The sequence below is a fragment of the Orbicella franksi genome, chromosome 2, assembly GCF_964199315.1.
Source record: "Orbicella franksi chromosome 2, jaOrbFran1.1, whole genome shotgun sequence".
In the NCBI taxonomy this organism is placed as follows: Eukaryota; Metazoa; Cnidaria; class Anthozoa; order Scleractinia; family Merulinidae; genus Orbicella; species Orbicella franksi.
Genome location: NC_138146.1, coordinates 21,183,836 through 21,199,794, shown reverse-complemented (window position 1 = coordinate 21,199,794; position 15,959 = coordinate 21,183,836). Strand labels below are relative to the sequence as shown.

Genomic DNA, 15,959 nt, shown 5'->3' with positions numbered 1-15,959 from the left:
TTTTTAACTAAACATTTTGCAAAGAAAGATAGGGCTGTCAATAGAAACTACATTTTATGTGCATATAGGTACCGTTAAATTTGCTATCCAATTCACGGAGTCCCCCTGTAGCACAGTGGCTACATTTCCGAGCTTCGGTTCGGAAGGGCATGGCGTTCAGCCCACGTAGGAGGACTCCACAGTTTTTTTTTCATATTTGTGCTGGACTCCATTTATACCTTTTTCGTCTAGTCTTGTGTTTTTTTCCCTTTGGACCAAGTTATAAGTGAAAAGACCTTATAAAATATGACATCAAACTTGGCTCACGATAAAATATATGCATCTTCTTATGTCTTTTTGGATTTAAACTCTCTTTATTAGCTTGTATTCAATGAACGAAGACCTGCAAAAGAACGGATCTTGATGGACATTTTTTATTTTTGCCTGGGAAAGATTTAATAAGCGATTTTAAAAAGACTCTATAACTTAACCAAGGACTTTCATTTTTTTAACTAAACAATTTGCAAAGAAAGATAGGCCTGTCAAAAGAAACTACATTTTATGTCCATACAGGTACCGTTAAATTTGCTAACCAATTCACGGAGTCCCCCTGTAGCACAGTGGCTACATTTCCGAGCTTCGGTTCGGAAGGGCATGGCGTTCAGCCCCCGTAGGGGGACTCCTCAGTTTTTTTTTTCATATTTGTGCTGGACTCCATTTATTTCTGTCTCGTCCAATCTTCTGTTTGTTTCCCTTTTGACCAAGTTAGGAATCAAAAGACGTTATAAAATATGACATCAAACTTTGCTGACGATAAAATATATCCATCTTGTTATGTCTTTTTTGATTTAAACTTTCTTTATTAGCGTTTATCGAATAAACGAAGACCTGCAAAAGAACGGATCTTGATGGAAATGTTTTATTTTAGCTTGGGAAAGATTTAATAAGGGATTTTAAAGAGACTCTATAACTTAACCAAGGACTTTCATTTTCTTAACTAAATATTTTGCAAAGAAAGATAGGGCTGTCAATAGAAACTACATTTTATCTGCATATAGGTACCGTTAAATTTGCTACCCAATTCACGGAGTCCCCCTGTAGCACAGTGGCTACATTTGCGAGCTTCGGTTCGGAAGGGTATGGCGTTCAGCCCCCGTAGGGGGATTCCTCAGTTTTTTTTTTTCATATTTGTGCTGGACTCCATTTATTTCTTTTTCGTCCAATCTTCTGTTTTTTTCCCTTTTGACCAAGTTATGAGTCAAAAGACCTTACAAAATATGACATCAAACTCTGCTGAATATAAAATATATCAATCTTTTTATGTCTTTTTTGATTTAAACTCTCTTTATTAGCTTGTATCCAATAAACGAAGACCTGCAAAAGAACGGATCTTGATGGAAATTTTTTATTTTTGCCCAGGAAAGATTTAATAAGGGATTTTAAAAAGACTCTATAACTTAACCAAGGACTTTCATTTTTTTAACTAAATAGTTTACAAAGAAAGATAGGGCTGTCAATAGAAACTACATTTTATGTGCATATAGGTACCGTTAAATTTGCTATCCAATTCACGGAGTCCCCCTGTAGCACAGTGGCTACATTTGCGAGCTTCGGTTCGGAAGGGCATGGCGTTCAGCCCCCGTAGGGGGACTCCTCAGTTTTTTTTTTTCATATTTGTGCTGGACTCCATTTATTTCTTTTTCGTCTAATCTTCTGCTTTTTTCCCTTGTGACCAAGTTATAAGTGAAAAGACCTTATAAAATATGACATCAAACTTGGCTGACGATAAAATATATCCATCTTGTTATGTCTTTTTTGATTTACACTTTCTTTATTAGCACTTTTCCAATAAACGAAGACCTGCAAAACAACGGATCTTGATGGAAATGTTTTATTTTTGCCCGGGAAAGATTTAATAAGGGATTTTAAAAAGACTCTACACCTTAACCAAGGACTTTCATTTTTTTAACTAAACATTTTGCAAAGAAAGATAGGGCTGTCAATAGAAACTACATTTTATGTGCATATAGGTACCGTTAAATTTGCTACCCAATTCACGGAGTCCCCCTGTAGCACAGTGGCTACATTTCCGAGCTTCGGTTCGGAAGGGCATGGCGTTCAGCCTCCGTAGGGGGACTCCTCAGTTTTTTTTTCATATTTGTGCTGGACTCCATTTATTTCTGTTTCGTCTAATCTTCTGTTTTTTTCCCTTTTGACCAAGTTAGGAGTCAAAAGACGTTATAAAATATGACATCAAACTTTGCTGACGATAAAATATATCCATCTTGTTATGTCTTTTTTGATTTAAACTTTCTTTATTAGCGTTTATCGAATAAACGAAGACCTGCAAAAGAACGGATCTTGATGGAAATGTTTTATTTTAGCTTGGGAAAGATTTAATAAGGGATTTTAAAAAGACTCTATAACTTAACCAAGGACTTTCATTTTTTTAACTAAATATTTTGCAAAGAAAGATAGGGCTGTCAATAGAAACTACATTTTATGTGCATATAGGTACCGTTAAATTTGCTACCCAATTCACGGAGTCCCCCTGTAGCACAGTGGCTACATTTGCGAGCTTCGGTTCGGAAGGGCATGGCGTTCAGCCCCCGTAGGGGGACTCCTCAGTTTTTTTTTTCATATTTGTGCTGGACTCCATTTATTTCTGTTTCGTCTAATCTTCTGTTTTTTTCCCTTTTGACCAAGTTATAAATGAAAAGACCTTATAAAATATGACATCAAACTTTGCTGACGATAAAATATATCCATCTTGTTATGTCTTTTTTGATTTAAACTCTCTTTATTAGCTTGTATCCAATAAACGAAGACCTGCAAAAGAATGGATCTTGATGGAAATTTTTTATTTGTGCCTGGGAAAGATTTAATAAGGGATTTTAAAAAGACTCTATAACTTAACCAAGGACTGTCATTTTTTTAACTAAACATTTTGCAAAGAAAGATAGGGCTGTCAATAGAAACTACATTTTATGTGCATATAGGTACCGTTAAATTTGCTACCCAATTCACGGAGTCCCCCTGTAGCACAGTGGCTACATTTGCGAGCTTCGGTTCGGAAGGGCATGGCGTTCAGCCCCCGTAGGGGGACTCCTCAGTTTTTTTTTTCATATTTGTGCTGGACTCCATTTATTTCTGTTTCGTCTAATCTTCTGTTTTTTTCCCTTTTGACCAAGTTATAAATGAAAAGACCTTATAAAATATGACATCAAACTTTGCTGACGATAAAATATATCCATCTTGTTATGTCTTTTTTGATTTAAACTTTCTTTATTAGCGTTTATCGAGTAAACGAAGACCTGGAAAAGAACGGATCTTGATGGAAATTTTTTATTTGTGCCTGGGAAAGATTTAATAAGGGATTTTAAAAAGACTCTATAACTTAACCAAGGACTGTCATTTTTTTAACTAAACATTTTGCAAAGAAAGATAGGCCTGTCAATAGAAACTACATTTTATGTGCATATAGGTACCGTTAAATTTGCTACCCAATTCACGGAGTCCCCCTGTAGCACAGTGGCTACATTTCCGAGCTTCGGTTCGGAAGGGCATGGCGTTCAGCCCCCGTAGGGGGACTCCTCAGTTTTCTTTTTTTTTTCATATTTGTGCTGGACTCCATTTATTTCTTTTTCGTCCAATCTTCTGTTTGTTTCCCTTTTGACCAAGTTATGAATCAAAAGACCTTATAAAATATGACATCAAACTTGGCTGACGATAAAATATATGCATCTTGTTATGTCTTTTTTGATTTAAACTCTCTTTATTAGCTTGTATCCAATAAACGAAGACCTGCAAAAGAATGGATCTTGATGGAAATTTTTTATTTGTGCCTGGGAAAGATTTAATAAGGGATTTTAAAAAGACTCTATAACTTAACCAAGGACTTTCATTTTTTTAACTAAACATTTTGCAAAGAAAGATGGGGCTGTCAATAGAAACTACATTTTATGTGCATATAGGTACCGTTAAATTTGCTACCCAATTCATGGAGTGCCCCTGTAGTACAGAAAAATTTGGTGGGGGTGTGCGGGAAACTTCCCAAAACTCTTACTCTTTTTATGTCTAATATGTGCGATTTTCTCTAACCTATTTATGAACGGAGCAAAAATCGATACCCCATTTATGACCGTTGCAGCTGACACAGTTGCCCTAAAGGTAATTTTTGAAGGACTTTTGCTTATGGTCTTATGGATAATGATGAAAAAGTAGCTTGTAGTAAACAACATACCCAATTCAATACTAGAGTGCAAAATCCATACGTTATTTAAGACCAAATTTGCCAAAATTGATACCCTATTTATGATTAAAACGGCTTAAAAACCGTACTCTTTGGGTCCGCACATACCTATCTAGCCCATATAAGGGAGTACCCCTTCCCCGGATCGCAACATTAACATCACAATGTTGGTTTACGTTCCAGCACAGCGGTTTAAAGGGATGTTTTCCTTTGAAATTGCCTGAAGGATGAATGTTTTCGATGTTAAAAATAACTGATAACGGAAACAGCTCACCAAAGCTTGGCGGAAACAAAGTTTTACGAAGCAGGCCTCGCGCTGTCATGTTTGTTTTGGTTTTTGTAAACTTTGAAGCTACATACATACATACATACATACATACATACACGCATACATATACTTTTTGTTGAGGCAGGTTGGTTTGCGGCAACCTAAAGGCCGGTGGGGACCTGCCAGAAACTTAATTAAAAAACTATTTATAACAAAAACTCGCGCGCTATCTCGCGAACTCTCGGGTGATCGCGTGATGCCTCGCGCTGAAGTGCGCGCTAGAGCCTAGGTGTCCCACTGAAACGTTACTGTTTGAGCCACCTTAATACAACAAGGTAGGTATGTAGCGTAGCCTGGTGCCATTCATTGGAGAGTGTAGTGGTATATTCAACTGAAAAAGATGATATGGTGCAGACCCGAGATACACGTGTCGAATCATGGATGCTCAGTCGAGCTTGCTCTTCGTGGTTGTGGCTGTTTCGTCTCCGTGGAATGTTTATTATGTGAATGTGAATTCCTCGTTATATCTCATCTGTACTTACAAGGTTTCCGCAGCAATTTGTTTAATTCAATATCGAATGCACTCTCTTTCGACCCGAAGAATGCTTTGCTTGTTCACTTACTTAGGAGCTCGTGAGATCAAGAAATACTTTTTCATGTAGTAATTTAAACATTTTATCATTTTTCAAGTTAAGGTGGCTCAAAGCAGTTTTGAGCAGTTAGATTTTGATAGGTCATTATTACCACTCTTTATCACTTGATACTACAATCATGGTATTAAAAAACTGCCCAATTATTGGTGAACACGTTGTTATCATTTTCGTGACACAATAGGTTACCATAGCAACAGTATTACCTTCTAAAAACACCCTTAATTACAGCTTTAGAGGCTTATAATTCAAAAACGGCAAGGTGAAATTTTGTTCCTTATCCAATTTTAATAAGCATGATAAGACGCAACTTCTGGCAAAGTTGTTTAAAAAATCTATACATAGGGTTCAGAGTCACCTTAGAGTTTTGGCAGGCTCCTGGTTTTGAAAATCTAAGGTGGCTCGAACTCGAACATAATGCTCAGCTTGTCAACAAACCATTTCAATCAGCCACAAGGTTGTTTCCATCGAAGCATGTACGCGTCAATTTCCAAGACAAAAACCAGCAACGCTGAAAAGCTCAGGTCAGAGCTAGACAGAAAACTCGATTTCTTGCTTTGTTGAAAGCTCCTACATACCTGGAAAAAGAACATTGGAAGATTTCTGGCTTTCCTTGATGACGGCGAAGCAAATTCACCTAGATGAAAGAACAAAAAACAGCTCATTTCGGTTGAAAAAACAGAAATGATGAAAGCAAAAAGTAAAAGCGGTAAAAAGAACACAATTGTAAATTGCTATCAGGATCCATATTTCTATCTTAACAAACAATCACGAAGTATTGCACTCATCCTCTGGAGAAACCACTTGTCCTTCGCTAACTGAAAAACTTTTGACGTCATAAACGATCTACGGGTTTAAAGTTTTGCACGCGCGCGGACCTGTAAACCACCGGTTAGGAGAGTGGTACCGATCCAAATAGAAACAAAGATGGCGGTCTTCATGCTTAGTCAAAGTAAAGTTTGACATTTTATTCAATGACTTTCTCCTACTTTGAGTTTCTTTACAATTGAAATTAATGTCGTGTTTGTTTTCTTCTTTTACAGAGCAAAAGCTTCCTCTAGGGCAAAACCCAGATGAGTGGACAATAAGAGAAAAACTAACTTTAGCTTCGTCTGTGGTCCGAAGTGGCGATCAAAACTGGTGAGTAACATGGATTTTTACGCCTAACGTCAGATAATTGAGAAGAATTATTCCACAAAAGATGTGCTTTTTATGAGGATCGGTGTCTTTTGTTTGCTAAACTTGAGCTTAGCTTAGAAACAATCTGTTTTGAAGGTGATAGCTTCAATTTATTCATGACGACAAAATAGAAGTGAATTGAATCGTGGCTCTGTGATTCTTTTAAGACGTTGAAAATGAATAAATGAATGAATGAATGAAAGACTCTATTAAGGTTTCAATAGTATTTAGGTTAAAAAAAAAATAATTGGGGACAATTGTTATCCTTCCAGGGTGTCTGTGAGTCGTACGATTAAACCACTGCTTGAAACAGGATGTTGTGCGAAACCAAGACCACCCGACTTCTTTTCACAAAAGGTAATAGGCTAATTCATAATATTAAATAACTCTGTATGCATGTGACACCATTTTGAACAAAACAAGTGAGGTTCTTGTTCTTGTGTTATGGATATTATATAGATTAAGCCAAGCCTAAAAGCAGAGCCCCTGGACTGGGTTGTTGAAAGCCCAATTAGGCTAACCCAGGATAAAAGAGAATTTTGATGTGAGTTTTGTAACTTTGCAGGGAGATTTTCTGTTTATATTGTTTGGCCTTCTGTTTTGAGTTTGAATAATCTCAAAATACACAAAACACAAGCAGTGAAAAACATTTCTATACAAGAAAAGATTATACTTCAGTTAACTTTTAATCCTGGGTTAACGTTAACTGCCTTCTGAACAACCCGGCCATGATCGTTAAATTTGTCACTTCACAAGTGTTCGGTAATTGTGTTTGTCGATTGATTGCATATTTTGTTCGGGTTCTAGCATTGTTAAATTTATGTGTGCCACAAATTTCAGGGTGGTCCATTTAGGGTAGGCCATGGGTAGTCCATGGACTAGGGGTCAGCAAAATGTACCATTACATGGTCAGTATAAATATGATCTGTGGATTGCGGACTTAGGTATAAAACGTGGACTAAGCATTATGTATACAGACTGGGTATAAAACACAGACTCATGGATCAGGTATAAAACACGGACTGTGGACTAAATGTGGCCTACTGACTGCAATCCGTGTTTCTTACTGACCGGTCGTAACTAATATTACATAATACATGTATAAACCAGAACAAACCCTCTCATGTATACGTGCTTTGTGATCAATTCATTTGTTTTCACCCATGCTGAAGGGAGGTCAATTTCATGTCTACCTAACAGCCTTGACACAAAATGATGTTCCTAAAATTTTTGCTTTTTTAACATACCAAACCTACCAAAACTCGAACGCACTCTTTAATCTACTATTACTACTAGTTTTCATTGTAGCAGAAATGCTCGATCAGAGTGTGCGACCAGGATAAGCTTTTACCTGTCAAAACCTCAAATTTAGCGGACAATTATTCGATGACTGACTGTCATTTGCAGGCTTGACAGTGGCATGTTTTTGATAAACATTAATTTTATTTTAATAATTGCCAAAGGTACATTACTTTCAAAAAATTTTGGACATTTAATTTTGGAACGCTTTGCTACAACATAGCTTAGTTAAATTTTCGCCTACAAAACTTGAGTCAGACTGGAAAATTAATGGAATTGATCTCCATTACATGACTTTCTGTGTTCTCATAAAAGAAACAAAAATTTTCCTTTCAGGTGATAAAAAGAACAAGCAAATCCTAATTCAAGTTTTTGCTTCATCATGCTTGTGATGGGACTATCTAAGAAGAAAGTATGTACTTTACAAATTTGTATGTACTTAAAAATTTCAGATGGTTATAAATTTGGACATTTTTTTGTCCGAAATAATGTTTTCTGAAATTTTTTCCAAGTAATGTATATGCAAACTATTTAAATTTTATGTTGTCGTAATAAGGAGAGTAATGAGCAAAGAAAAGTCTTCATTTCATTGAGATGTCCCCCAGTTCAGAGGATTTTAAGCTTTTCATTTCAAGTTTATTTATTCCTGGGTCAATATTAAGAGCAAATGCCCACAAAAATCAAACAAAATCAAATTCTTTGGCCAGGCTAGAAAACTCAAATTCACTCGTCTTTTGCATATAGCTAGCCCTTAGCAAGAGTGCAAACAGGCTGTAGTTTTTTCCTTGAAATAGTTTTGTCTTTCTGAGAAAAGCAACATTTACATGTATGATTTAACTTTCAGACTCAATTTCATGCAATTTAGCGAGTCTCAACTGAGCTGAAAATCGACCATTTTCATTTGATTCACATTTCACAACTATTGAGCTCAGAAAAGTTGTAATACAAACAGCTTATTGCAGAACTATTCCTTGTCTAAAAAAGGACGATTTCAAGAATATTGGATTAATCTAAATATTTAGCGGTAAATGAAACCAGAGTGTTCTCCAAAATTGAGTTAGTCAGTTGGTGAAAAGAATTGTCATTTTGACCATGTGCCATGTCTCGGAATTCCAAAAGAGTTTAGATTCTAACTACACTAGGATAGGTCTTTCAATATATGTTAAGTTCAGTTTGGGCAAATGATTAGGCACTTGTCAAAAACTTAGTCAAAATCTTTCACAAAAGACACAAAATCACGCCAGCAGCTTCCGAGTGCGTGACTAAAAGTATTATCATCGTATCAGCATATTACTTCAGTTCAAAACATCAGCATTACCAAGCAGTATAAATGATATACACATAATAATAGCATGTTCACCTACCTCGGTTTGTAATATCCTGAATCTTGCAAACTGATTCTTTCCCTACATATAATTTTCAGCAGCGTTCTTGTCAGTACTCATATCCGATTTTGAAGAAAAACAGTTACTGCCAAGTCCCATGTATGTATTATCTATCTGTTATTTGTGTTGTTTGATTGAGCCAGTAGTAACTGGTAAAGTGTTATTCCACGTGCGATTTTTGGGTTTCCATTTTGAAGACGTTTGAAAGTCCTCCATTTTGACTGAAGGTGTGTTATCCAAGACCTGTGTTTTACAACATATTTTATATGGGGGTGAGGGATGGGATCTCAGAGCTTTTAACAGAGTTGCTTTTCTTTGTTTCAATTTTAAGCCACAAAGACCTGGTTCGTGTGTAGCATTTTATTGCTTTACCTAAGAAAGGAGGCCCTGAATTGGAACTAACATTGAGATGTTGGAAAAATTCTAATGCTTTTTCTTTCGGAAATTCCCACTCTACCCTTACCCTATGTGCAACAACGGACTTTTGCTGGACAATATACAAATAAGAGACGCGGAGCCATCAAAGGTGATGGCTTATTTATTACTGCTAATTACTGGGGATTTCTGCGTGATAGCAGGTTGAATGATTGTACCGAACAACAAAATGGAAAACGTAGGAACATTTGCATAGGAACTTGGTAATATTGAGCGATTTGGGGAATTCAAAATCACCAGATGAATGCGTACAGGTTATGCAAACCTAATGGAACACCGTTGAAATGGCAGGATAGGAATGTTGTTTGAATTACCAGCCATTGTGTTACCGTGGACGTCCAAACTCACTGGACATTATCAATCAGGAGTTGATGGGCTAACAAAGTGTGAGTACTGTTGTCATGGATCGCAAGGACTATGACGACAAGGTACAGCAAATGCTCAATGACCAACGAACCTACAAGGTGTTAGATAAAGACCCTACACAGCGAACGGAGAAGAAGCTCAATGAAAAATTAGCCAATCTTAAACGAGAGAACAAGATCAGTGACAGTCTTTGCGAAAGACTTCGCAGTTCTGATGGACTGCCTCCTCGTTTTTATGGTTTACCAAAGATTCATAAGCCTGGTTTCCCCTTAAGACCTATTGTTTCGTTCATAGACTCTCCGACTTACATGTTATCGAAACATTTGGCGCAGATCCTGAGTCCTGTGATGGGCAAGACAGATTTCACGGTCAAGAACAGTGTGGAATTTTGTGAACAGATGAAAAATGTCTCACTCAAAGAAGATGAAGAGCTGGTTTCCTTTGACGTTGTCTCTTTGTTCACATCTATTCCTGTGGAACTCGCCATTCAAGTTGCTAAAGATTTGCTTTCCAATGATGACACCTTGCAGGATAGAACCACCATTCCTGTCGATGACATTGTTGACCTGTTGGATTTCTGTTTGTCGACAACAAATTTCAAGTATAACAACAATCACTACAACAGATCTTTGGCACCGCCATGGGCTCTCCAGTGTCAGCTGTTATGGCAAACCTGGTCATGGAAGACCTTGAAAAACGAGCACTATCCACCTCTCCTTCCCAACCGTGTTTTTGGAAACGATATGTTGATGATGTGTGTGCCGCTGTTAAATCCAACCTGGTGCTAGCCTTACAGAGTCATTTGAACAATATCGAGCCGTCGATCCAATTTACGGTTGAAAGAGAAACAGAACGGAAAATATCCTTTCTTGACGTCACTGTCTGTCGACAAGATGATGGCCAACTCTCCACTAAAGTCTATCGCAAACCGACACACACAGAAAGATATCTCTCGTTTGACTCTCACCATCCGGCTGCTCACAAAAGGGCTGTGGTCAAATCTCTGACTGATCGCGCAAGAGCTATCCCGTCTTCTGTTGACCAACAATCAAAGGAAATGAAACATGTGATCGCGGCACTCAGGGCGAATGACTACCCGAAACGCTTTGTTATTCATGCAAGTAAACCGGAACGGCCTTCTCAACAAACGCCTGCAACTCCACCGGATGACAAAAAAGGTTTTTGCATTTTACCGTATGTCAAGGGCACTACGGAACCGATTAAGCGAATCCTAAGCAATTACAATATCAAAGTTGCTTTAAAACCTCACCATACCATCGGCAATTTATTTCCCAAATCAAAAGACCCAGTCTCGAAAGATCAGACTCGTGGCGCAATTTATTCAATTCCCTGTCAAGGTTGTGACAAAAGCTACATCGGAGAAATGAAACGAAAATTTTCCACCCGGCTCAAAGAACATCAAAAAGCGGTTGTAAACAAACACTCGCACAAGTCAGCTTTAGCGGAACATTGTTTACACTCTGGCCACACCATCTCCTGGGAATCTTCAAAGATCTTACGTACAAGCACAAATTGGCGCAACAGACGTATTTTAGAAGCGTGGGAAATTAACACTTGTAGGAATCCGCTGAACCGTGATGATGGTATGCACTTGCCGCACGAATTTTTAAATTTAGCCCTAAGGGACAGAACATAATTAGCTCCGATTTGCCGATTTGCATAGTATAAGAACGTGCCTTTTCAACAAATTCCTTGTCACTTTCCCCTGATGAAGGCTGAAGTTTTAGCCGAAACGTTGGGACTTTTACAAAAAGAATTTTTACTGACATTTTTACATTTTTAAACCAGAGTAACGTTTTTCAATCATGTGTGAGGCTTTTTCGATACTTCTATTGGTTGCTTGGGAAATCCCTTTTAAAGTTGGACAATAGAAAATTTTCTGATTGTTGTTACTCAATGGGACATCACAGGAAAAATATTCTGATTTTCGCAAAAGCCTCACACACTTTGGTGCGCTAATATCTGATGAAGATTTTGGCCAAGTTTCGTTAAAATCCGATAAATCTACATACCTTATGAATTCATTTGAATAGAGGTGATTCACGCAAAAATAAACCTTGAGTTTTCGGGCTCGAAAGAAATTCCCAGTTTTTGCACCTCACTGAAGCGGTTGTCAACGTCGCCATGCCGCCAACCAATGAAACGCAGCTTTGAACTCCCCAGCGGGCTACAGTAACGCTTCCCGGGAATGAATGTGCAATGTTTGCATCGACAGGATATCTTTATATCTTACATGGGCAGTAGCGAAGTCTGCTGTGAAACATTCAGCAGCTTATAAACGGAATCAGCAGATAAATGGTAAAGAAGGAAAAGGGAAAAAAGAGGAATGATAGTGGAATGGAGTCGAGTGAGGATATTTACATGTTTTTAAAAAATTCGAAACGCGTATTTCATCCGCCTGTTTGTTTTAGTAGAATATGGAAAAATGCTCTTCGAAGCACAGGAAAGGAGCGTTTGGAGAAGCTGCTTTGTCAGATATCAGCGATTAAATTCGTCGGTAATTCCGTGGCAATCAACTTCTGCGCCAGAAGAAGCTAGAGCAGGACATTGACGAAACATTCGCTTGCGGATCCTTGCGATTTGCTCTTCCCGTTCAAATGTGGGAACGCAACGACCGTGCAAAATCGTCCAGTCTGTTACTTAAGAGACGAAAACAATCAACAAAAGTGAAGATTTCTGTGCGAGAAATTGCAAGACGTAAGGGATAAACAAAAGAAGCGAAATACGACTCCGCGGATGAGATCAGTTGCCGCAAAAATTGTTCCTGCTCAACTCAAAGGTTGACACATTTTAACTGGCTTATCACAGTTTGGTTCACTGACTCGTTTTAAAAATTTACATTATTGTGGATAACTCATTTGCGTTTTAAGTTTTTGAGATAATTTTTTTTTTTGCAGAATTCAGATTTTTTTAAGTAGAAGTCTTGAATTTGGTACAAAAAATTATTTTGAACAAAATAGGCCCTTGAAGGTCTATAGTAACCTTAAGTTGGTTGTATTACAACTTTTCTGCGCTCAATAGTTGCGAAATGCAAATTGAATGAAAATGGTCAATTTTCAGCCCAGTTAGAACTCGTAAGATTGATGTCTGGACGTGAAACTGATAATGTCCTCTTTCTCGGAAATACCAAGTATTTGAAGAAAAAAACTACATAGCGTTTTTACTTTTACTAAGGCCTACTTACATGCAAGAGTAGGGCAAATTCTATTTTTCAAGCCTTACCGAACTATTAATTTTTGATTCTTGTGTACATTTGCTCTTAATTATTCCTTGGAATGATTCAGAATTTCTTGCCTCCGGCTTCAGAGTTAATGTCTGGTTCAGAATCATTTATCCCAGTAAGGAACATCCTTGCCTGCAGTCTCGAGGCTAACATTCTGCTGCTAAAACATTGATTGATTGCTTAAGGAATTAGGTTGTATTGGTGGGGTAGAAATGTTTGGGTAATCCTTTAGGAGGTTGTGAAATTCTTAAGACCCTGAAGCAAAATTTTAAGAGAAAAGAATTATTTGCATGTTGTTTTTATGCAAGTTTAGCAAAAGTCATGTACAAAATACTTACTAGTTACATACTGAATTTGCAGGCAAGTTGTTAGAGACATAGATCTCAGGATCAAGGACCGTGGACCCAGGACGATCCAGGACAGAGGACAGAGGACCGAGGACTCAGAACAGAGGATCAAGGAGCAAGGATAGGACTGAGGACTGACAACTGGGGATTAAGGACAGTGGATGAATGCAAGCCTTGAGTGACGAACTTTCATAAGTTGAATTATAGATATATTAAGGTATATGAGATATTACCGCCAGCAGAGATGGCACAGTGCACCTTTCCCCGAGGGTTTTTCTCTGGGTACTCCGGTTTCCCTCACTCCTGAAAAAACCAATATTTCTAAATTCCAACTTAACAAAATTGGTGACACATTGCGGTGGGCCAACTGGGATGAAAAATTCTTTGATTACTCAAGGTAAACATTTGTAATACCAATTTATTACTCTCTGTTTATTTCCCAGTTACATGTGCATATGTGGTTTCGCAGTCTCCTTTGCAGCTGTTATTTTGGTTAATGAACAAATTGGGAAGAAGCTTATTTATTTTCTGTCTTTTTCATGGAGCTCTTTTTTAATCATAGGTAAAGGGAAATTCTCAAGTCAATCAATCAATCAATCAATCAATCAATCAATCAATCAATGAAACAATCAATCAATCAATCAATCAACCAATCAACCAATCGTTTAACCAATCAAAAAATCTCTCAATAACTCTATTAATAATTAAGATAAAAAGCCCAGGATATGCAGCTAACTAGAATAGCAATAACCAACCTTTAAATTTATCTAGTTGCAATTTGAAGATCTTTAACATTGTATTCCAATACCACTTTGATGCACATGTAACTAGTACCCATGTAAACAGAGTATTGAACTGACCAGTGTGTTGTGTGGGTGTCGTTCATTTGCAAATAAGTGGCTTGCTTGTTACATTTTCCATACAATTCATTATATCAGAGCCAGGAATTATGCCAATAGCAATCATCACTAAAAGATAACTGAAACTCAATTATGGTTAAATCTATTTCCGTGAATTAGAAGTTTGGTAATTCTTGTTGTATTTTCATGCTTACAGACCTAAAACAAAAAAGAGCCAACATTTTGTTCAAAATTGCCTTAAAAAGTAAATTTGGCAGTTATTATTGTTGAATTCAGAAACAGACAATGCAATGTCAAAAACCCATGTAGAAAATAAACCAAAATATATTTCAATTAGAAAGAATTTATGAAATGCTCTTCATCCAAGTAAAGAAACCTAAACTGAACACACAATCTGACTCAATCAAAGCAAAACTATTTAGTTCTTAATTAATATTCTCTACATTCCACATTGTAGTGTTTTTGATCAGATGCAACAAGACTTTCACATGCATTCTCAGTATATAAAGAACTCACAAGAATCTGACGTTTAGCTCTACGAATTTGAAAATGAATGAGTCATCAAAAGGTCATTCAAAATTATTATCACCAATTTTTTGTCGTAATTGTTTGTCCAAAGCCTCTATTACTAGAAAATACAGTCTAAACGTATTTACCATTTTATTTATTTTTTACCCGTGTACAGACATTTTGAGTGCTCATTAAAATTCTCATTTTTAAATTCTAGGATGCTTGTAAATGCAAAGCTAAAAATATTCCTATCGAGTTGTAACAACAATTTATTTCAGTTCCTAAAAGAAATTGAAGTTACACTTTTTGATATATGTACAGGCATTTTGGTGTACCACTAAAGAAGTCAGACAGCAGGATATAATCATTACAGTAAATTTGATTTCACAGATGCCACTTATTTGCTCATGAAAACCTAGTTTCTCTTTCTCACAAGATTCCTATTGAGCAGCTTTATGGTGAAAACTGTTCACTTCCACCGGTTTTCCTCAGAAATCTTAAATTGAGTTTGGAGTTGAAAAACAAATCTTTTGCCAACATCAACATAAGAAACCTTTTAAGGTTCTCTTTATTTTTTTTCCAATTTTGAAAAAAATCTACATGTATGTTGTACTTAAAATACCGCTGCCTGAATGCTAAGGTATTTGCTTTTCTTGAGAAAAATTTTTCCTGTTTTTACTTTCAAAAATAAAATACATTTTTGTAATCCAAATAAACTTGTTTTGGGAAAGTAGCTGCACAATAGGAAACTTGTATTCAAGAAAATATTTTACTTTTTTTGTAGTTTCAACGTGCATCATGCTCTAAAATCATTAGCTAATTCAGTTCTCACTGGTCACAATTATTCTCTTTGGGTGAGCAACATTGTTCAGATCAATAGCATGACGGTGCATGAAACTGTAGTATTGTTTTTTATCACCTTTGAACAAAGGAAGCTTCCTAAAACCACCCTTTTGTGGTAATGCAAGTTAATTCGATTGGCTGATCAAGAAATTATTAATTGAATGCAATACCAATCTACTGCTTTTCACAAATTTATTCAATTTACTTAAGTGTTATACAAAATTGTTATTTATACTCGATCAGTTTTTAAAAACGAATTAATGATAAATTCTTTGCCTCCTTTGTTTGAAGGTGCCACAGCAAGCTCATTAGCTCAGAAGTAAACAATTACTAATTAACTCA

The 15,959-nt window shown here is 36.8% G+C and overlaps 1 protein-coding gene and 1 long non-coding RNA gene across 7 annotated transcripts in view; one reads left to right on the top strand and one right to left on the bottom strand.

Moving 5' to 3' along the window:
- Positions 1–3,435: 3,435 nt before the first annotated feature.
- The window catches only part of LOC145478611 (uncharacterized), a 30,107-nt gene continuing 17,583 nt past the window's right edge, over positions 3,436–15,959 (bottom strand). For both annotated transcript variants that reach the window (XR_014048299.1, XR_014048300.1), the window contains one exon: positions 3,436–5,786. This is a non-coding gene — a long non-coding RNA (uncharacterized LOC145478611). The remainder of the gene's footprint in view (positions 5,787–15,959) is intronic.
- On the top strand, positions 5,786–14,045 carry LOC145478612 (bromodomain-containing protein 8-like). 5 transcript variants are annotated; one of them, XM_081456703.1, is made up of 5 exons: positions 5,786–6,101; positions 6,193–6,289; positions 6,601–6,685; positions 7,964–8,039; positions 13,418–14,045. In XM_081456703.1, the coding sequence occupies exons 1-4, from the start codon at positions 6,077–6,079 to the stop codon at positions 7,988–7,990; spliced, it is 234 nt and encodes a 77-aa protein (XP_081312829.1). In that variant the 5' UTR covers positions 5,786–6,076; the 3' UTR covers positions 7,991–8,039; positions 13,418–14,045. The 5 variants fall into 5 exon arrangements, 4 of the variants coding, with proteins under 4 accessions (XP_081312829.1, XP_081312827.1, XP_081312830.1 ...); XM_081456701.1 differs by having other exon boundaries at positions 5,786–6,289; XR_014048301.1 differs by lacking the exon at positions 6,601–6,685 and having other exon boundaries at positions 5,786–6,289.